This window comes from Bubalus kerabau, chromosome 15 (genome assembly GCF_029407905.1).
Source record: "Bubalus kerabau isolate K-KA32 ecotype Philippines breed swamp buffalo chromosome 15, PCC_UOA_SB_1v2, whole genome shotgun sequence".
Taxonomy (NCBI): domain Eukaryota; kingdom Metazoa; phylum Chordata; class Mammalia; order Artiodactyla; family Bovidae; genus Bubalus; species Bubalus kerabau.
The window spans coordinates 46,674,855-46,696,966 of record NC_073638.1 but is presented as its reverse complement, the minus strand read 5'-3'; the positions used below and the strand labels follow the sequence as shown (position 1 = coordinate 46,696,966).

Sequence of the window (22,112 nt, the reverse complement as noted above, 5' to 3'; positions counted from 1 at the left end):
AACCTGTCACCAAATCCTTTCCATTCTTCTGCCTCCTAAGTATCTCTCAAATGTCTTTTCCCATCCATCTCCAACTTGCAACCCCGAGGAATCCTGGTACTTTATCAGTCTACTGCTCCTTCTTACCACATGGTGTCACTGTTGAGCTCTTGGTCTTCACCAACCTGGTGCTGCTGCTCAGAAAGCAGCACCACTGCAATGGTCCAGCTACTGTCAGAGGCCAGTGGGACAGTTTGGAAAAGGATAAGTTCACATCTTTGTGTTCTGCTCAACCTTGAGTACCCCTTGGAGGTTCCCTCATCTTGGTTTTCTCAGTTTCAGCTCTTGGTGCCAATTCCTATTGGTTACTTTCTTCAAAACCCCATCCTTGTATGTCCTAATTATATGCCCCGGAACTCACTGTCCTACTTTCCAGTTGCAGAGACGCTCATGAAAGATGAGTCAATTTACTTTTAACCCCTCAAAGCATAAAATATAACAAGATGGAGCCAGGCTGCCAGCGTTTGAATCCTTGCTCTACCATATGACCCATCATATTGGTATTATTCCTGTCCTTGGTGACAGTGAAGTTGTTCATATTGCCAAAGCCAGCTAGAGCAGATGCAGTAAGACTCCTCAGACAGAAACTGTTTATCTGGTGGGCATTCTGCTTATCATGGACATGGCGTTCCCTTGCCTTTGCACATGCTTTCATCCACTGGGTGTGCCCCTGGGAGCCTTAACCACTTAGTGCAGTCTGCTCCAGTGCCCCCTGCCCTGAGGACGCCTTCCTCAGTCTCTGCAGGCTTCCTTCCTCTTCACTGAGCCAGGTTGAGGGCTGGCTGAAGAGCATTTATTGCACTGATATGTGATTGTCCATTTATATGTTTGTCTCTACTGCCATATTGTGAGCCTCTCTGGGTGAGAACCTTTCTGTCTCACTCATCACCCTTGTCTGCTGGTGCCCAGCACGGGCCCCAGTGAACTGCAGCTAATGACACCAGGCAGGGGTCCAGTATGTGTTCAGTGACTGAGGGAACCAGTTCATGCTCTGGCTTCCCCTTCAACCTGCTCTCACTCCAGCCTCTCCTGGATGCTCCCTGGGCACTGCAGCCCCTCACGCCTCACTCTCTCCTGTCTTCAGAATCCAAGCTGGTAAACATCAGGAAGGACATTCTTGAACAGGTACAGAACGAATGCCAGAGCCGCAGTCAGCAGCTGATAACAGAGCTCACAGGTTTCATGAAGGCCTTCCAAACCATCAGCTCAGACATCCACTCCATCGCATGGTGCTCCCAGAAGGTGGGCGCTCCCAATCCTTCCTCCCCAGCTTATCCAGGGCCAACCCACTCACGTGCTAAGCACACTCCCTTCCGGTCTCTGCTGAGCTCCCAGTGGGGCTCGATGCCCTTAAACTGCATTCACCGGTGTGACCTGCCCTGGCCAGTTCTCACCCTGTTCACATGGCCCTCAGTATCCTCATGATATGGAGAGGCCCTGATGTGATGAGAGAGAGACAGTCCTGCTTTCAGAGACAGAGTTCTGCTCTCTGTGTGCTTAAGTAGAGATCCATTGCCCTGTCCTCAGGGCAATGACTCAATGGGGGAGGGGCTGTGCTGTCTTCAGGGAGACCTTGGTCAGATGGGGATCTGATCCCGGGCTGCCCTGATCTCGGTGGGTTAAAAGGCAACTGCTGGGACCTGGAGCCTCTAGCAGGAGGGAGTGCCCCTCAGGATGGGTGCAGAGAGATGCACAGGGCTGTGAGGGTGCTGGTCTCATGCTGTCATCCCTGTAGCTGAATGAGGCCAACGAGCGGTACGCTGAGCTGGAGGAGCAAATGGAATACACGCGGTCACTCTATGAGCTCATCCGCAACCACTTTGGCCTCTTCAGTGCTGAGAATGAGGCACTGGACATCTCGGTGAGAAGGCATCTCCTCTGCCCCTCCCGCTGCTCCTCCCCACCACCACCAGCTCTGCTTGACCACCCTCTGCCTGCCCCTCAGCTTATGGACACGTGGGAGTCATTCCAGTATGAGAAAAGCCAGGCCTCAGAGTTCCTGCTCAGCAAGCGGCATGCCATCGTGCCTAAGCTGCAGCAGCTGATGGCCACGGCACTGGCGGAGCTGGAAGGTGTGATTGAGAAGGCCCTGTCTGGTCCGTTCATGGACCCTGCTCAAGAGCAGAGGAACACCGAGCGCCAGCTCATCTCCCTGGAGCGTCAGTACCAGAGCACAGTCAGCAGCCTCTGTGACCTGCACCATGCCTACACCACCTTCACTGGTACCCAGGGCCCTGCCCCCTCCGCCACCACCACTCTTGGGTGGCGTGATCCTGGGTGGTGTGATCCTGGCTTGTGTCCTGGGTGATCCTAAGCAAGTCTTAGGAATCACATATCTTCATTTTAGTCTCTCTCATATGCAAAGATCGCAGGACAAAATCTAAATCCATTGGGTATGTCAAGTGTTGTGCTTAGGGTGGGGATAAACGTTGTGCTTAGATGGGAGCTCATGGTCTGGAGGAGAAAGCAAATAGGTGAGTGTTCCATCAGAATGTGATGGGATCGGAGGGCTAAAAGCCGGTGCAGAGAAATGTAAACGTGTTCTTGTCGTAGTCCTTAGCAGTTGTGTAGCCCTGTTCAACTCAGGCCTACAGCCGGCAGCAGGTCCCAGATAAAAACGGGTGTGGATGCTCCATGGCCACTGCTTCCAGCCAGTGTGGTGGAGAGAGGCGGCTGCTGAGGGCTTCCCTGGCCCCGAGGAGGAAAGCCGGATCGAACTCTTGGTCTTGGCCCTTCTGTGCAGTGTGCGGCTAGGCTGCTTCCCTTCTGCACCGGAAGGACTTTGTGGGCTGCAGGTTCTTTTCTCAGGTGCGGTCACTTCTGTCGCTCACTTGTATCCCTTGCAAGGGCATATTGCTTCTGAGTTGACTCTTAGCCAGCTGCCAACCGCTACCATCTCTGACTGTGAGGTCCCCAATCCCAGGGAGGAGATGCTTTGGGACCATCCTAAAACAAGGGGCTTCCTTTGGTCAAGTATTGGGGGACCCTCATCCCATACTCTAGCTGATTTAGACCACAGACCTTGGCCTTTCCTGCTAGTGGTTGGGATGTTTGTGGAAAAGTAGAGTAGGGGACTCTGGCCTTGTGGGGTTTTACCCGGAAAACTGCACAGCATTGATTTTATTTCCTTTTTCCACCCCTGTCTCTTCACCAAACTCCCAGTTTTTATTATTAATACAACAATCTAGGATCTTAGATCTAGACCATTAATGCTACTGTTTATTTTCTGTTCTGTGTCTTTTATTTTACTTGCTATCTTTGACATTTGCTTTGTTCTGTAACCATGTTAACAACTATTTTTACATCTAAGGTTGCATGGTTTTGTTTACCCACTTTCAGTTTTAAAAAATACCACATCTTTTTAGTTTTTTTCACCTCTTCTTTGGATGGCTGCAGTAACTCTTTGAGTAATTGTTTTTTTTTCTAAGAAGGGAGCTGGAGGTGTTAGAATTTCTAAGCTGTTTATGACTAAGAATGACTGTATAATGTCCTTATATCACAGCTTGGCTAAATATTGGATTCTGAAGTCAAAAAATTGGCTCCTCTGTCCTTGGGATTAAGAGGAGTCAAGAATGTCAGGGAGGGTGGATAGCAGTTCTTAATGGGGGGGCACTGCCTAGGTCTCATTCAGAAACTGACGTTTGATCAAGGACTCCAATGTGGTAAGGGAGTGAGCCATATAGTTCTCTAGAGGAGAGTGTTCCAGAAAGAATGAGCTGCCAGCCAAAGGCCCTCATCAAGAGGGAGCAGGGCTGATGTATCTGAGCAATAGAGAAGGGTGGTGTGGCCGAAGTGGCATAAGAGAGACAGACTCTAATCAATAGAAGAGGACACCTTCCCTTCATCCCTATCACGTTTTCCTAGAGTTTCTTTCCCTGGACTAACTCTCCCTTGGTTCATTGTACTGAACAGTTTTGGATACTGCGCCCCCACCCCCCAACCTCATCCCCTGCACTTTCAGGACCCTCCCTTCTGTCATTATGGGATCTTGACTGATCATGCCCCCACCTGACCCCCGGGCCTATCCCACAGGGGACGAGAGTCCTGTGCCCTTGCCAGTCTGTGGGACCCGCCCCATCGTGCAGCAGCAGCACATCTGGCACCTGTACCGAGTCATCTCTGAAAACATCAGTGAATGGAAGTGCATGGCTTTTGCCAAGGTGCTGACGCCCTCCTTGGAGCCCCTGCCCGGGTGTGAAGCATTTCTGGGGCTGGGGGTGGGAGGGTCTCCAGCTGCCGGTGTGCCTCTCCCCCCACAGTTCAATCTGGCTCTGGCCCAGGAGAAGACAGACGGCTGGCTGACAGAGGCGGCCCGGATAAGTGCGACCCTGGGGCTGCACAGCCCAGTGCTGCAGCGCTGCATGCACATGCTGGAGGAGTTCCGCAGCCTCCTTCCCCTGCTGAACAAGCTGGGCAGCCTCCAGGTGCAGAACCTCAACTGCCAAGCACTCCTGCGAGGTGGGTTTGGATAGAGTCAGAGGGCTGGGGGAGGGAAGGACATAGGGGTAGAACAATGGGACAACTCACTTCTCTATGGCTCTTTTGGAGAAGCATCTTTCCTCCCTGGGCTGCCCTGACCTTTCCCCATGGACCACAGCCTCCTTCCCCTCACTGAGACAAGCATGTTTAGCCTCCCACTCTACCACGTGGATCCTCTCTGCTGCCCAGGGCTGGACTTAGGCTGGAGTCTTAGTTCTGGACTCTGAATTGTGCTCTGGACCTTGGGTTCTGGGCCCCTGCCTCTATGTCATGCTTTGAGATGTGCTGTCTGGGCTGGGCTAGGTTGGCCTCTGCCAAAGACCGAGTATTGCTCTGACTTGCTGTCCCTCCACCTCCAGCCTTAGGGCTAAGCAGTCTCTACAGCACAGAGCTCCTAACAGTGGGCCAGCTGCTCTCTTGTCCGCTGCTGGAGTTTACAGATCGAATCAATCAGGTGGGCCCTCCCCAACAACCCCCACCGAGGAGGGGTAGCTCAAGCCCAAGGCCTGTTTGCTAAGCTCTAAAAGAGCCAGTTAAGACCCAGCAGCCCCTTGAGACAAGGAGGACAGCAGATATTGGTCTGTGGGGAGGGGGTTGAGATTGCTAGCCTCCTGGGGAGTATGGGGATCTGATGGGTGGTTCCAGACTCTGTGACTGAGAGTATGTCCCTCCTCTACAGGGGAAGTAAGTGGGTGGCAGCCTCTAAGTGGTGGGCACACAGCATGGCAGATGTCTCCCAATACTTACCCTGTTCCCAAAGAGCATGAGTTGATTGATGTATTGTCTGCTCGACCAGAGCTTTGCAAAAGAGTGAGTTTCAGGGCAGCAGCCCTAGGTCACAGTGTGATGCTGGTGGCTTGCCTTTGAAGCCAATGACCCCGCTCTCCCTCTCCGAGACCCGCACTCTGCTGAGCCCTGGACCTCGAGTCCAAGCTCCAGGGCTATCCCCTGAGCCATACCCCCGTCCCGGCTCCTAAGTCCTGGCTCTTCCAGATCTGGAGGACTGAAAACATACGGACTCATGCCCACGAGGCGCTCCTGAGGCTGCGGCGGGCCTGGGAAGCACGCCAGCTACGACTGCTCAACTTCATCCTGCATGTGCCCTACGAGTCCCCAGTCTCTGAGCGCTCCAAGAGGCAAGCAACCCGCAGCCCTCAGTGGCAGGTAGTGGGCAAGGACAGCGGCACCTTCATCCTCTCAGGTGAGGAGGCCCTCTTAGGGCCCAGTGACAGCCAGACAGGGTGAGGGGCATATTCATCCACCAAGTTCTGCCGGATCTGTCTTCTCTAGCCAGGGCCCCTGCCCTCCTGGATAGCCTGAGCCATCCATCTTTTCTGAGACAGTATCTTCCATGCAGCTCCCACACAGTCTTAATCTTCCTGGGAGCCCCTCACTCCCTCTCTCCTGCCCAATGTCTGGCCTCTTCAGCAAAGGTCTCCCCTTTATGGTCACATCTCCACAGTGTTCAATGCTCTGTCCTCTAGGCTGCACCAGCTCATTCATTCCTTTGTCCTTCCCTCGTCAAACTCACCTGCCTCTTCTGAGCCAAATTCAGGAGACTCTTGAGATTATCAGACCAAAGTCCTGTCTCCTGTGAACTCCCAGACAGGGACAAAAGAACAGAGATGGGTGTGCGATGGAGCAGTGAAAAAGTAGAAGTGAAAGTCGCTCAGTCGTGTCTGACTCTCTGCGACCCCATGGAGTGTACAGTCCATGGAATTCTCCAGGCCAGAATTCTGGAGTGGGTAGCTGGTCCCTTCTCCAGGGGATCTTCCCAACCCAGGGATTGAACCCAGGTCTTCTGGTTGGCAGGCAGATTCTTTACCACTGAGCCATCAGAAAGAGGAGCAACTTGAAATGAGCAGGAGACTGAGAGAAGTCTTCCGTTTCCTTAGGATAAGGCCTCACGCTGACTTCTGAAGGAGTACAAGTTTACCAAACATGCAAGGGCAGAAGGGCTTGCTGGACAGAGGGCGCAGTGTATGTCCAGGCACCAAAAATGAAATAGTTAGGGAACTGCCAGTAAAGGAGAAATCCTCTTATCTGGTCTAATTAAAGCCAGCCAGCGGATTAAAAAAGTTAGTTAAATAGGGCAATCAGTCATAAAATATGCATACATGGCTTAAGATTTTTATTTTAGCTTAAATCATATAATGTACATTTATTTACTAACCTTTTAACCTGAGGACAAGAGCTCTTCTTTGATTTGCAGTCAACTGATAGAGGTTCGGCACGCCTTTGTAGTATTAATACATTGTCTGCTATTTCCACTTTCCATTTCTGAAAGTTGAGAAGTGACACGAGGACACTTATGAAGCTGAGTCCAGAATTTTTCTAGAGTTTTATTATAATTTCACAGTTTAAAAAAATTGACTTGTCCATACCTAATTTGGGCTTCCCAGGTGGTGCTAGTGGTAAAAAAAAGTCCACCTGCAGTGTAGGAGATGCAAAGAGACGTGGGTTCAGTCCTTGAGTTGGGCAGATCTCCTAGAGAAGGGCATGGCAACCCACTCCAGTATTCTTACCTGGAGAATCCCTTGGACAGAGGAGCCTGGCAGGCTACAGTCCATAGGGTAGCAAAGAGCCGGACAAGACTAAAGCAACAGCATGGATACCTAATTTAATATCATGCCTTTATTTTTTAATAGTTTACCTTTACTTCTGAAGGCTTCCATAGTTTTTATAGAACCAGCAACTCTTTCCCCACCTGTATTTCAGTGATTAACATAATACTAAATTCTGTAATTAAAATATAACTTACATAATAAACAGAACTCACATAAACAGTTTTGCAAACACACTCTGACTGTTGGTGAGCATATGGTTCAACTAGTGGAGGAAAAAATGTTTATATCTTCCAGAGAATAGTTTGAGATCTGTGCGTTTCAGCGTGTTTTGGGTATCAGTCGCCTGCACCCTTGCCCCATCTGACTGCTAGCTCAGCTCAGCTCAAGTCCACTCTTCCTTAGATTACAGCAGACTGCAGGACTCTATCCATGAAAGCCTTCAGGTGTTGTTCAAGATCCTGGCCATCCAAAAGTCAGGAGACTTAAACAGAATTGCTCTGGAGTGGGTGACCATCATGCATGGCTTGAGTGAGTGCAGGCCTCTAGCTGGGCTCATAGGTGGGACCTGATGGGAGATGACGGGGAGAGAGGTGCGGGTTGGGGAAGACAGAGTGGGCACCACCTTCAGAGCCATTTCTTGGGCTAAAGTGACCAGGTCTTTATTCACGTTGCAGGTTTTCTCTCCTTCGTACAAGGTCCTGGGGTCCTACTAAGCAGCTTTTTTTGGGGGTAGGGCACCCCAAGAGGGCAGGAGGAGGCTGGTCCCTCTTGCAGAAGCTAGAACCCTAGTCTCCCTCCATTGTTCCCCTGACTGCCCTCACAGGTGCCCTGCTGCAGGCGTGGGTGACTTTCCAGCAGAAGTGGATCTTCCTAAATAAAGTTCTGTATGAGATGCAGATCCAGTTTCCGAGTCCTGAGCTGGTAGGGAAGTGGGTGTGGCAGGGTGGACCAGTGCTGCTGAGCAGCAGGGCCCTGGGTCGGAGTGGGGGCGCTGCCCTCACCCTTGCCCTCTCTTACCACAGAGTACCCGTTTCGAGGCCATGGATGCGCAGTATCGGACCCTGATGCAGATCTCTGTAGCTGACCCCCTGGTTCTGTCACTCATAGTGCCCAGTGCCAAGCGGAACCCTCTTTTCCAAGGCCAGCAGCTGCAACAACTGCTGCAGGAGGGTTCCATGGACCTGGAGGGCATCATCATGGCACTGGAGAGCGTGCTCTATGCCGTGCGCGCCCACTTCCCCCGCCTCTTCTTCCTCAGCGACAGTGAGCTCGTGGCCCTGCTGGCTGCCCCACTGGAGTCCTGTGAGGCCCAGCTGTGGGCTCGACGCTGCTTTCCTCATGTGCATGCGGTGAGCTTTGAGTCCAGTGAAACTGCAAAAGGCACGGATGACCCGGAGTCAAGCCCAAGCATACAGACTCAGGTGGAGGCGCTCGCGGTGTTTGGGGTGGGTGGGGAGGAGGTGAAGCTGCGGGGGTCCCTTCCTCTGCATCCCGATCTCCCCAAGTGGCTGGCTTCCCTGGAGGAGAGTCTGCGTTTGGCACTGGTGTACAATCTGCAGGACTGCGTCGCTGCCCGTCTTGCTCTGGGCCCATCCCTAGACAAGGCCTTCAAGCAGGAAAACCAGTTGCCCCAGGAAAGCCAGTTGCCCGTGAAGATGTATGTCCAGCACTGGCTGGACTTAGTCCAGGCCTTCCCGTGGCAGTGTGTGTTGGTGGCGGAGGAAGTGGTGTGGCGGGCCGGCATGGAGGAGGCTCTGCTTGAAGGGAGGACCCTGGCCATGGTCCCCATGCATGTGCGCAAGCTAGAGGTACTGGTGCATTTTCTCCGGGCCCAGAGGGCCTCTCAGAGTGAGCAGCCCCTGCCCTCTGTCCGCCAGACCAGCCTGCTCAGTGCCCTGCTGGTCATGGCTGTGGCCCACCGGGACATATCCCAGCTGCTGCAAGAGCACCAGGTCAGTGGACTGACTGACTTCCACTGGGTCCGCCAACTCAAGTATCACCTGGGTCCCCCTCACACTGCTCCCCAAAGCCCCCTGCAGGGTCTCAAGACTGCTGTGTCTACTGAGACCTTTCTGTCCCCAGCTGCATGCTGGATAGATGTGCTGGGTCGATCTTTCTTGTACAATTATGAGTACCTGGGTCCCAGACTGGGGTCCCTACCCAGCCTGCTGCCTGAGCGGCCAGCCCTTGTGCTGTTATTAGCCCTGGAAGAGGTGGCCTGTGGGACCCTACTGGGCCCCAGTGGTGTGGGCAAGGCAGCCATAGTAAAGAGCCTGGCCCAGGCCCTGGGGCGCCAGCTGGTGGTGATGCCCTGCTTGCCACAGATGGAGGCCCGCAGCCTGAGCAACTACCTGAACGGTGCCCTGCAGGGAGGTGCCTGGCTGCTGTTAGAAGCAGCTCAGCACTTGCCCCTTGGCTTGCTCTCTGCCCTGGGCCAGCGCTTGGCCAAACTGCGCCACCTCTATGCCCCACTGTACCAGGAAGCTTCCCAAAGTACCAGCACCATCGACCCCACCCACCCCTGGCTCCTCGGCAGCAGCTTCTTTGAGAGACATCATGTGGACATGCGCCTTGGCTACGGCTGTCTCCTGACGCTGCGGGCCCTGAGCCCTGCCATGCCCGCCAACCTGCGCCAGCTGCTGCGGCCCGTGGCGCTGACCCTGCCCGACCTGCAGCAAGTGGCAGAGCTGACCCTGCTGGGTGCAGGGATCCGGGATGCTTCCCGCATCGCGACCCGCCTATCCAAGTTCTTCTCCCTAGAGCGTGAGCTGGTGTCTGGGCCCCTGCCCTGCCGCCTGCCCCTCCTCAGGAAAGTGCTAGAAGACACGATACAGGCTCTGAATGTGACCAAGGAGGACCCCGAGTCTGAGCAGTCCCGCAGCCTAGCCACCATGGAGGAGGCCACCCTGCTGCGCACCCTGCTGCGCTCCCCACTGTTGAGCCTCCTGGAGGGGGCCCATCTGCAGGACCTCCAGAAGCTGCTCTGTGGGCTCTTTCCCACCGCCTCCCAGGTGCTGGCAGAGCCTGTGACCCCCAGGCTGAGGAAGTCACTGCTGGTGGAGGAGTTACGGCAGGGAGGCCTGCATCCCAGCCCTGATATTTTGGGGTCTTTGGATCAACTGAGCCAGGCCCTGGGCCAGGCCTCGGGCATTTTGCTCCTGGGCCCAGCAGGCAGTGGCAAGACCATGTGTTGGCACAGCTTATTTAAGATCCAGAATCGGCTGGCGGCCATGGAGGACCCCACAACCCAGAGCTGCCAGCCTGTGGAAATTACTCACCTGTATCCAGGCGTCCTCAGCCCTCAGGAGTTCCTGGGATGGCTGGAGGGCCCCTGCTGGCACAATGGTGTCTTCCCCAGGCTGTTGCGTGAAGGCAGTCGGTGTAGGACCATGGGCCCAAGGGGGCAGGTACAGGAATCAGTGGGGATTCATCACTGGATAATATGTGATGGAGCTGCCAGTTCTTCCTGGCTGGACTCTATCACTTGCCTCCTAGGTGACCCCCCACAGCTTAGCCTCCCCAATGGTCAGCAAATAGCACGACCCCCAGGTACTTTTCTTTTGATGGAAGTGGGAGATACCACAGGCATGTCCCCCACCGTGGTGGGCCGTTGTGCCCTGGTGTGGTGTGGGGGGGAGCAGACTTGGCAGGGTATACTGAGCGTCCTGATGGCAGCCTTGCCCCGTGAGTACCGCCTGCAGCCCCAAACTGTCACTGAGCTCAGCCACCTGGCTGAAGGGCTGGTGCCCGCAACATTCCAGTTCCTCACTTGCCAGGGTGTTAGCTCTCTGCTGCAGGTACATGGACAGCGGGCCATTTGCCCAGGTGTGGCTGAAGTCACCAGCCTGGCCCGCATCTTGCGTTGTCTGCTCAACCCATACCTGCGCATAGATGAGGAGGAGAAGGCACATATCCCAGGTGAAGGCAAGGACTGATTTGAGAGCTATGTGGCCTTGAGGATAGTGGGGATATAAGCTGAAGCTTGTGGCCCAGGTTCTTAGGTGGACTAGGATCTTGGGACTGAAAGTGAGAAGTGATAGCCAACCTCTACTCTCTTTCCTACCCCCTCCTCTTTTTTCCTACTGGGGCTCCTTTCCTGGCCATGGTGACCTTCATAGAGGACCTCAGCTATAGTGATTCAAAATGTATAGTGGCTCGAAGCATCAAGGCCTCAAAAAACAGCTCTCTGTACCAGAGCCAGATTGACAGTGATGCCGTGCCTAGTAAGCGCAGGGAGCACTTGCTGGCCATCAGCAGCTTTCTTTTTGCTGTGATCTGGGGCTTCGGAGCCCACCTTCCCTCCAGGTATCTACAGGGCTGGAGGGGGGAGATGGAGAGGGCAGAAATGGAACGACCCATGGGTGTCCAAACCCTGGCGCCATTGTTGGAGAAGGGTGGGGTGTGTGAGTGTATGGAAACTGAGTGTAATGGAACTGTTGTAACCATATGACACTCTCACCGTATGTTCATTTGAGCAGGCTCTGGCCCCTCTATGACACCTTCCTGAGGGATTCTATCAGTTGCCTCTCCAACTATTGTGAGCTGCCACCCTCAGACTCGGTGTTTGATCTACATGTATGCCCCGAAGATGGGACACTGGCCCCCTTCACTGGCCAATACCTGGGCAGCCGCATCAAGGGAACTCAGGGCACCTTCTACCCTTCTCCCCAGGTGTGAGGACAGTGGGGCCGAAGCTGGGGTTGGGGCTTAAAGACATATCCTGGGTTGTACATGTCCTCAGCATAGCCGAGGGCTGCCTGCTCCCATTCCTTGAAACGTTTTTAAAATCACAAGAATACATGAAGTGCTCTGCAAATACAACTTTAATATAAGCCTCCTAAGACCTTTACTTTCAGCTAGATTACTGTGCTAATCAGGAGCTGCCACAGTAAGCCCTGCTCCTGTCCTGCAGACTGAGCGGCTCTTGTACGTGGTGGACCTGCTTCTGTCAGAGGGACATCCAGTGCTGCTGGCTGGAGAGGCAGCAACAGGGAAGACAACCTTTGTGGAAGTGCTGGTGGAGCCACAGCACCCTTACATAAACAGCCCCGTTCACCCCGCTGTCAGTACCACCCACCTTCGCCTCCTGCTGAGCCGGGAGGTCCAGGGGCAATCACAAGCCAGCTCATGGACTGCGCGGCACCTGGATTCTAAAGGTTTTCTCCTCTTCCTGCTGGAGGATCTGCACCTGGCTGCTTCCGGTGAGGAGTCGGGAGGGAAGGAGTCATCGTCCTTTCTTTTGACTGTAAAATCCTTAGCTATATTTATCGACTCTCAGACCTATACCTACAGACCAGACTTGAGTGTTCCATTCTTAATATCTTCTCAGTCTACGTATGCTCACTGAATAATCTTGTCCCTTGCATCCCTTGCAGTATTGACCATATTGACATTTAGAGAACATTATATCCACTGACTGCAAAATGTACTTTTTTTTCAAGTGCACATGGAACATCCACCAAGATAGACCTTATGCATAAAATCAGTCTCAACAAATTTCAAAGGATTAACTTTTACAGAATATTTTCTCTGACTGTAGCAATAAAAACCAGTAAGATACTAGAAATTCCCCAATTTTTGAAATTAAACATCACACTTCTAGATAACTCATGCATAAAAGAAGAAACTCAAAGGGAAATTAGAAACTATTTTGAATTGAATACTAGTGAAAACACAATATATCAAAATTTGTGGAATGTAGTTAAAGCAGTGCTCAGAAAGTTTACACCTTTAAATGCCTAATTAGAAAATAAGAAAAATTTGAAATCAGTGATCTATATTTTCAGCTTAAGAATCTAGGAAAAGAAGAGCAAGTTAAAATAATTAGAAGGAGATAAATAATAAAGATCAGACCAGCAATCTATGAAATAGAATAAAAAGCACAAACTATAGAAAATATCAGCAAAGCAAAAATTTAAAAAGATAAATTAAATGAATCTCCAAGTAACACAAATCAAGAAATAAAATAGGAAATATAAATTATCAATATCAGGAATGAAAGAGGTTTTATTTTAAAGATATTAAAAAGAATAACAAGGGAATATTGTAGAAAAACTTACAGTAATAAATTTAGTAATTCAGATGTCTTGAAAAACACACCTTATCAAAATCTGACTCAAGAAGAAAAATAATAGGAAAAGAATAGCCCTATATATCTATTAAAAATTTGAATTCATAATAATAAACATTCCCAGTCCTGGATGGTTATTACACAGTTCAATTATATCCAATATTTAAGAAAAAAATGGAAACATACAGTTTTTCAGAAAATGGAGTAAATACTTTTCAACTCATTTTATAAGGCCACCAAACCCTAATACCAAGTTCTGAAAGATATTTCAAGAAAATAAATTATAGGCCATGATCTTTCATAAATATAAATGCAAAACAAATCCTCATGAGATACTAAGTAAAATTTAGCAACACATTATCATCAAGTGGGGGTATATCTCAAGAATGCAAGTTGACTCAACATTCAAAAATCAATCGGTGTAATGCATGACATGAGAATAACGGAGAAAAGTATAAGATCATCCTAGTAGATAAAGAAAAAGCATTTGATAAAATTCAACACTATTTATGGTAACTCTCAGCAAACTAGGAATAGAAAGGAATTTTCTCAATTTGATGAAGGGCATCTATTGGAATCTATAGCTAATTACATACTTAATTGTGAAATATTGAACATTTTTTCCATAAGACCAGTCACAAGGCAAGAGTGTCCATGCTCACTGCTGCTTTTTAATAGTGAACAGAGACTGCCATCAGTACAATAAGAGAAAGAAGGAAAAGCCTTTAAAATTAGAAAAGATGAAGTAATACTATCTCTACTAGCATATAACATGATTTACTACATGGAGAGTCCTAAGGATCTACCAAAAGCAAAAACAAAACTACAAAACTATCAGAATAAATAAGTGAATTTAGCAGGCTCACAGCATACAAAGTCAATCTATTGAAATCATTATTATTTCTACATCCTAATGACAATCAGAAATTAAAAATTTAAGTATCATTTAAAATATCATGTAAAAGCTTAAAGTATTTAGGAATAAACAGTGAAAGATACACACTGAAAATTGCTAAATACTGCCGAGATAAAAGAGAATTAAGTAAATGTAGAAATATATCATGTTCTTAGATCAGATGAGTCACCAGTGTTAAGGTGTTCCTTCTCCCCAAACTGATCTACAGATTCAGTGCAGTCCCAGTCTAAACTAGGAAGTCTTGTTTATTTTGTTTGTTTTTGTTTTTTTATTTTTTAGAAACTGACAGACTGTTTCTGAGACTTACATGGAAATGCGAAAGACCTAGAAGGGCCAAAACAACTTTGAAAAATAAGAAAGTTGGAGGGCTTAAACTAGTGATTTTAAGACTTACTGTACACAGTTACAGTAATCAAGTAATAAATACCAATATCAGTATAAGGACATGGATACAGCCTAATGGAACAGAATCATGAATCTGCTATATGGTCATTTATGGTCATTTGATTTTCAACAAGTGCTCCAAGATAATTCACTGGGGGAAGGTATAATTCTTGGGGTAGAGACATCTGTATGTATGTGTGAGGAAAAAAAAAAAAGAATCTTGAATCCTACCTCACAACATTCACAAAAATCAATTATAAATAGATTATAGACAAGTATAAAAATTAAAACTATAAATCTTAAAAAAAATTGAAGAAAAATCTGTGTGAACTTGGCTAGAAGCAATGATTTCTTAGGATACAACTATATTTCACCAAAATTTAAAACCTATGCCCTTCAAGAGACACTTACGAAAATGAAAAAAAAATCCATAGAAAAAATTCAAGATACATATATCTAACAAAGCTCTTGTACCTTGAAAACATAAAAAAGCTCTTACAACTCAGTAAGAAAAACTCCATTTAAAAAATGGACAAAAAACTTTGAATAGACACTTTACAAAAGAAAAATATATGAGTGACGAATAGCACATGAAAATGTGTTTGATACGGTTATGCATCAGTGAACTCCAAATGTAAAACCTGTGAGACAGTGCTTCACACCTACTAGAAAGATTCTACTAAGAAAGACTGATAGTAATTGTGAAATGTGGAGCAACTGAAACCCTCACACTTTGCTGGTAGGAGCAAATGATACAACTGTAGGGGAAAAAAAAGTGTGACATTTTCTTCCCTATTTAATGTATGTTTACTATATGACCCAGCAATTCTGCTCACAGGTATTTACCCAAATGAAATGAAAGCACGTGTATGTTCTCAAATAACCTTGCACATGTATGTTCATAGCAGCATTATTCTGAATAGTCAAAACCTCAAAACAACATAAAAGTCCATCAGTGTCAGTCGATCTACAAACTGTGATATTTTCATCATGGAATATCACTCAGCAATGAAACAGAACAAATTACTGATACACGCAAAATATGGCTGAATCTCAGAATCACGCTGAGTGAATGAGGCCAGACGTGGTAAACCACATACTGTATGATTCCCTTTGTATGAAGTTCTAGAATAGGCAAAGCTAATCCATAATGATAGACGTCAGATCAGATAGAAATTCCTGGGACAGTGTGATAGGTGATCGACTGCAGCGGGGCAGGAGGAAACTTTCTGGGGTGATGAAAGTGTCCTAAATATCACTGGGGTGCTGGTTACACAGACATATACATTTGTCAGAAGTCACTGAACTATCTACAATGTGTACATTTTATTTTATAGAAATAATTTCTCAATAAAGTTGAGTTTATAAAAGCCTGCATGAGATATAACTCCATTATCTCTGACTGTAGTGACGGCACTTTTCCCTCTACTGTGGTCAGATCAGGTTTCCAAACCTTTCTGTTCACTAACCTTCAGTTAATGAATATGTAATTTGTCTTAGAGGTAGGATTCAGGGAAGAAGGAAAAAAAAAATCACTCACTTCTAGGGAGAGAGAACAATGTACTCAGACATGACCCAGTCCCAACATCCCAGATGCATAAACTCCCTCAGAAGCCCACGTGTGCCAGGAGCAGACCCACAGAGGCAGGGAGAGGAGGAGCAGGGTGACACCGTTGTTGGGCCTCACGCAGGTTTTCTCTGTTCACGGCCCCCAGACCCAGCGAAGAGCTGTCAGCCACTGCTGGAGACTCTGCGTCAGGCCATAGATGGCACTGTGTACACCCACAGCACCTTGGAGCTGCAGACGCTGCAGCCTGGAGTCAACTTCCTGGCCACTGCCACGGTGCCAGGCTTCTGCGAGCAGCTGCTCTGCCCACGCCTCTCTCGGCTCTTCACAGTGCTGGCCCTGGGCAGTGTGACCCAGGCTACGCTGCTGAGCAGGCACATGCCCAGCATACAGGCCTGGCTCGAGCGCTTCCCCTCTGTGGAGCGGGAGAGTGTTCTAGCAAGAGCCCTGGTTCGGGCCTCATTGGAGGCCTGGGAGGCAGTGGGCAACTGCTTTATGCCCTCACCCCTCCGCCCACACTACCGCTTCTCCATGCACTCTGTGAGCCAGCTTCTGGGCAGCCTGCAGCTGCTGCCCATCAGGGTGGGCTCCCGGGGTTTTGTGGACTGTCTCAACCATCAAGAGCACCTGCGCCGCGTGTCCGGCTTACGTGGCACCCGCCTGATGATCATGATGGCCACGCGCAACATCGTGCGCCTCTGGTTGCATGAGGCACAGAGAACGTTTTGTGACCGGCTGGACAGCCTCAAGGAACGCTCCTTCTGTGCCAGACTGCTCCTAGAGGTAGCTCAGAATGTCTTCTGCTGTGGGCCGGCACCCCAGAGCCTGGGCAAGAGTTATGAGGAAGGGGAGGAGGAAGAGAAGGTGCCTGAAGTGGAATCTGAAGGGGAGCTGGCTCAGTGGGAGGACCTGAGCAACAGCGGGAGTGAGACGGAGGAGGAGGAGGCCCTGTACGACCTTCCGGTCATCACAGGCTCACCGTGCAATGATTCAGCACCACCCGTAGCACCAGTAAGGAAGATGACCATAGGAAACATGAGTCAGAAGATAAGCCAGGAGGAAGGCACAAGGACCTCCAGCTACAAACTCCAGCCAAATAAATCTAAGAACTTGGGTCAGAAGGCAGCCCAAGAAGACATGGTCTCACCCTTGTTGCTCCCAATGCTGCTACTCCGGCCCCAGGAGAAGCCCTCAGACCTGGTCTTCAGTCAGGAACTGATACTAGAGTCCAACTCTGAGAGCTCCAACTTGTACCTGGAACGCCAGTGGATGAGCCTGGAGGAGCAGCTGGCCACCTCAGCCGCTCAGCTGCGCCTGAACCCCCACCTTGCCCGGTGCCACTCGATGGCCCGGCATGTGGCCCGCCTGGTCCGGGTGTTGGCCAGGCCCCAGCAGCATGGCCTCCTGCTCGCAGGGGCTCAGGGGACTGGGCGCTGTACTGCCATCACTCTGGCTGCTGGCATTTGTCAGACCCGCCTCTTCCATCTGCCGTGTGGATCAGAGGAAGCCATTCTCCGGTGTCTAAGGGAGGTCAGCTGGCATGCTGGCACGTTAGGCCAGCCGGTGGCCCTGCTGGTGCCCAAGGGTGTGGATCTTACTACCTTTCATCGCCTGCTGGCCCTGGCAACCTCAGGCAGTTTTCCTGACCTGTACACAGAGGCAGATCTGGAAAACATTGAAGGACATCTCCCCAGGGACAGCCTTAGTGTCAAGCAGAACATCAAGAAGGAAATTCTGTGGCAGAGGTGAGGCCAAGACCCCCAAGCCAGGGGTTGCTCTGCTCTGGCTCCACCCTGGCTGAAGGCCAAAAGCCCCCACAAAACTTAAGGGCTATTGAGGGGGCACGGAAGAGCAGGGTTGAGGGGTCGGGTTGGGGTGGGGACCTGTGGGCAGACAGGGATGAAGGAGAGGAAGGCATCACAGAAGAGCAGGGCTGAGGGTCGGGTTGGGGTGGGGACCTGTGGGCAGACAGGGATGAAGGAGAGGACGGCATCAGAGCTCCGGCTCCACAGGTTCTGCCATCAGGTGCGGAGCCACCTGCACATGTTCATCCTGATCGGAGATGACCAGGCCCACAGACAGCTACCCTCCACCCTTTTCCTGAGGCTCCTTCAAATGGCCATTGCCTGCACTGACCGCTATGAACCCTGGGACCAAGACTCCCTGGTCGCTGTGGCCCAGCATCACCTGAAGGGCGCTGAGAGCCCACCCCTTGATAATGGTGAGCCCTCCTTACCTGCCCTCACCCCTCATCTAGACCAGGTTCTAAAGAGGACTGATACTTGGGTCAGTCTCTCTCTAGAACCTGGATGAGCCTCCCTTCACCTTTTCTGCCCTCCTTCCTGAGCGAGGAGAGAGGGTCCCTTTCCTTTCTTCCCCTACAAGCTCACAAGTCCAGGCTAAAGTCATGCCTGTTGCAGACTCCTTGAGGTTCCCAGACATCCAGGCCTCAGTTCCCAGCGTGGCCAAAGCCATGGCTCTCATCCACCTTTCGGCTGCCAGCTACCAAGGGCACCTGTGCCCTGAATTGTCCCTCGTCACCCCCAAGACCTTCCTGGACTTCCTGGACACCTTCGTACTGCAGCGGCAATGGATGACCCTGCACATTAAGAACAGGGCCCAGCGGTGAGTGACCCCCATTCCCTCCCCTGTATCTCCTTCCACTCCCTCAGGTCCACTCACTGGCACACTGTGTCTTCAGGCTACAGAATGCCCTGGAAAATCTGAAGATGCTGATTGAGAAGCACAGTGCCCACACCACCCTGGTCTTCAACTTGGAGGAGCAGCTGAAAGGCTCCCATAAGGTAAGGGGGAGAGGAGTTTGAGGCATGAACAGTAGGTCAAAGCAGGAGCCCAAACAATGACTTTGCAGAAACCAACCAGACTGAACCTTAGTTCTGGTCTCCTGAGAGCCCCTCTTCCCTCAGGGGCTGTCTCTAATCCCTGCTGCCTCCTCCTCTAGAGCTCAGGCTCAAACTTCCCTGTGGCACGTCTGAGATCAGGCTGATTCCTCTAAATGCATGAAACCCAAGTGTCTGCTTCCAGTTGTCCCTAGTACCTTGACGGTGTGAAGTTCAGTATGCTCCCCAAGCTCCGTAGAGATTCCCATTGGGGATGGGGCAGGATTACATCCTCATGGTCCCCTCTCACTTTAATCCTCTTCTCCTGGATTCTCTATTGCTCACTGCTGGTTGGCACACCTCTTGTAAGCTGTCCTCTCTTCCCATACCCCTTTGTTCCTGCAGCATGTCCTTCCACAATACACCAAATATACAAATTTATACACTCTGTATACAAAAATGTACACTGTTAGGGACAGTGGGGAAATGCAGATGGGTGATGGCAGTGGGGGCAATTTACATTCTAGAACAGAACCAGAAATAGGTTTAAATGGTTTACTAGATCTCAGTGTCCTGTTTTCCTGTCACCTTCCTCTACAGGGCATTTCCTAGTGACAGAGTTTTCTCTCCCTGTCACATCTCCCCAGCACTGCTCCCAATGCTGTTCAGTCACCCTATTTTTCCTTTAGCACTTCCCAAAGGCAATGCTCATGTAACAAGAGATTTTTTTCCCAGTCCTTACTGTAAATCCTGTTGCTTTCTTATACAGAGCAATTTCCTTCTTTGAATAAGTGAACTGCTCATATCTAGCTAAAATTGGTAGCAGTGGCAACATTACATGTTCTGTAGTCAAACACTCTTAGTTAAAAATGCTTTCCTAAAATAGACATTTTTTGGTTTTTGTTTCATTTTTAATAAGAGGAATTCTGATATTGCATTTTTTTCCCCTTTCCTGCTTACACAAAACTTTGATGAAGGTTCAGGAGTAACTACAGTGAGATAGTTACTAGTGATTAGTCCACAAGCAGATACTATGACTTGCTTTCTCCTGGGGTTTCAGGTCTTCCAGCTCCCCATGCCGAACCCTCCTCTTCTGATGGGGCAGGGCTCTCCTTCGGCGTTGCACAGCCCCAGGGGCATGGCTTACATAGTACCTACATACGTGGTTTTCATTGTGTCCTATGGAGTCATCATAGTACTGTTGCCCTCCCACCATTCACCACGGAGGATCACTAGCTTAGATTAAAAATTAAAACTCTGTTGAGATGCAAAAAATTAAGAAGTTCATTGATGAATGGGAGTCCTCTTTCCCATGATTTCCAGATTCCAGTTGTCTGTCTCAGGTCTTGCTTTTTCCCCAAACGATTAATACCAGGGATTTTTTATATAGTTTAGGGGAGCTATTATTCTCTGATCCTTGGATCAGAACATAAGAAGCCCAAAGCTGGATAAGAGATGTTCATATTCTCAGGGGCATTCACTTAACAGCCATAACCATGTGTACTTGTTTCAGTTGCCCACCGCAGGAAATGGCACTGCCCTCCACTTAGTCACTTAAGCTGAACCCCAGGAGTCATCTTGGACCCCTCCATCTCTTTTCCCTTTCATATTCAGTTGGTTCATTTATTTATGACTGTGCTCAGCAAAGCTTAATTGAATTCCGTATTTTTTGTGTGAGCACTCATTAATACTTTTGTGCATGTCTACATCTATCCTGGCTTCTTCCCTTATGGCTCAGTTGGTAAAGAATCCGCCTGCAATGCAGGAGACGTTTATGTTTACATCTGCTGCTGCTGCTGCTAAGTCGCTTCAGTCGTGTCCGACTCTGCGACCCCAGAGACGGCAGCCTACCAGGCTCCCTCATCCCTGGGATTCTCCAGGCAAGAACACTGGAGTGGGTTGCCATTTCCTTCTCCAATGCAGGAAAGTGAAAAGTGAAAGTTAAGTCGCTCAGTCGTGTCCGACTCCTATCTAGGTAGATAGAATTCTCACCTCCACTTTCCTAAGGAGGCCATTCTTTCTTCCATTTCACAGATGAAAAAACTCAGATCCAGAAATGTTAGGATGAGGATTAAATGAGGCCTTTACATGTAAAGTACTTCAAAGTGCTGGCATGTAGCAAAAGCCCAATAAATGTCATCATGTATTGATAGTAGATGGCCTCCTAATAAAGACAGGCGCTCTCCTTGTCCTTCATGGTGCCTAGTTTGCTGGAAGATATAGGCTCGTGCAAGTAGTTACAAAACAATGCATTATGACAGAGTGAGTCCAGCATGCTCTGAAGTGTCAAGAAAGACTTCCTAAAATTGTATGAGTCTTATGTTGAATTGGTTCATAGTGCTTTTCGGGACTACTGTATCCTTATATTTCTCTGTATATTTATTCTATTAATTTTTGAGAGCTTGATGTTGAACTCCAACTAAAAATCTTAATTTATCTACTTGAAAAATAATTGAAATATATAGTAGAACTATATGTATCATTCTTCTGTATTTTCCAAGTTTCTGGTAAATGTGTTATCATCTTTTCATAATTTAAAAAAAATAAAAAAGAAGTAAAAAAAAAAAAACACTTCCTAGAGAGAGCATAGTACCACACTGTGTAGCACAGAGGCATTGGTAAGCACCAAAAGCATTCCTTAAATATGTAAACGCAAGGATGAAGTACATCAAAGTTGATACCTGAAGGTCAGGTGAGATTTGGTATGAAAGGGGGTGGGAAGAATGTTGCAGGCTGAAGTAACAGCAGGTGCAAAGGCCCAGAGGCAAGAGTGTATGTGCCAGGTTGGAGGAACTGAAAGTCAGGAATGGCTGGAGAGCACGCTGCTGGGAGAGGAAAAGCAAATGACATTGGAAAGATGAACAGAAGCCTCCTGGTCACGGAGGTACTGTAAACCAAATGTAACAGTGGCGAGTGTTAAGAGACATGATGATTTGATATTTGCCTTTGAGAAAACCAAATAGGCTTGCAGCATGAAAAGCAGATTAGAGGAGGGGGAGTAGGAGTTAGGAAGCCAGTGCAAAAGATCAGGAGTGAGAGCACGTGGGTGTGAGTTATGGTTTTGGGGATGGAAACAGACATGAGAGACATATTGCAGATAAAACAGAAAGGCCTTGCTTGAAGATGGGTTTGATTTGGAGGACTAGAAGAGGTGGAGTCAGGGTAACCATCAGGTTTCTTCCTTGGGAAACTTGGATGTATTTTGCCACAGATCTCTGAGGAAAGAATACATGAAGAGATGAATAGGATT

The 22,112-nt window shown here is 49.3% G+C and overlaps 1 protein-coding gene across 1 annotated transcript in view; it reads left to right on the top strand.

The window, feature by feature from the left end:
• The window catches only part of DNHD1 (dynein heavy chain domain 1), a 61,420-nt gene that overhangs the window by 26,532 nt on the left and 12,776 nt on the right, over positions 1–22,112 (top strand). The window contains exons 13-28 of the mRNA XM_055547283.1: positions 1,124–1,281; positions 1,775–2,261; positions 4,072–4,199; positions 4,299–4,497; positions 4,878–4,972; positions 5,512–5,719; positions 7,488–7,613; positions 7,909–8,006; positions 8,108–11,003; positions 11,204–11,390; positions 11,564–11,756; positions 11,998–12,286; positions 16,171–17,767; positions 18,035–18,243; positions 18,443–18,647; positions 18,724–18,826. Of these exons, the coding sequence (XP_055403258.1) occupies positions 1,124–1,281; positions 1,775–2,261; positions 4,072–4,199; positions 4,299–4,497; positions 4,878–4,972; positions 5,512–5,719; positions 7,488–7,613; positions 7,909–8,006; positions 8,108–11,003; positions 11,204–11,390; positions 11,564–11,756; positions 11,998–12,286; positions 16,171–17,767; positions 18,035–18,243; positions 18,443–18,647; positions 18,724–18,826 (7,178 nt within the window). The remainder of the gene's footprint in view (positions 1–1,123; positions 1,282–1,774; positions 2,262–4,071; positions 4,200–4,298; positions 4,498–4,877; positions 4,973–5,511; positions 5,720–7,487; positions 7,614–7,908; positions 8,007–8,107; positions 11,004–11,203; positions 11,391–11,563; positions 11,757–11,997; positions 12,287–16,170; positions 17,768–18,034; positions 18,244–18,442; positions 18,648–18,723; positions 18,827–22,112) is intronic.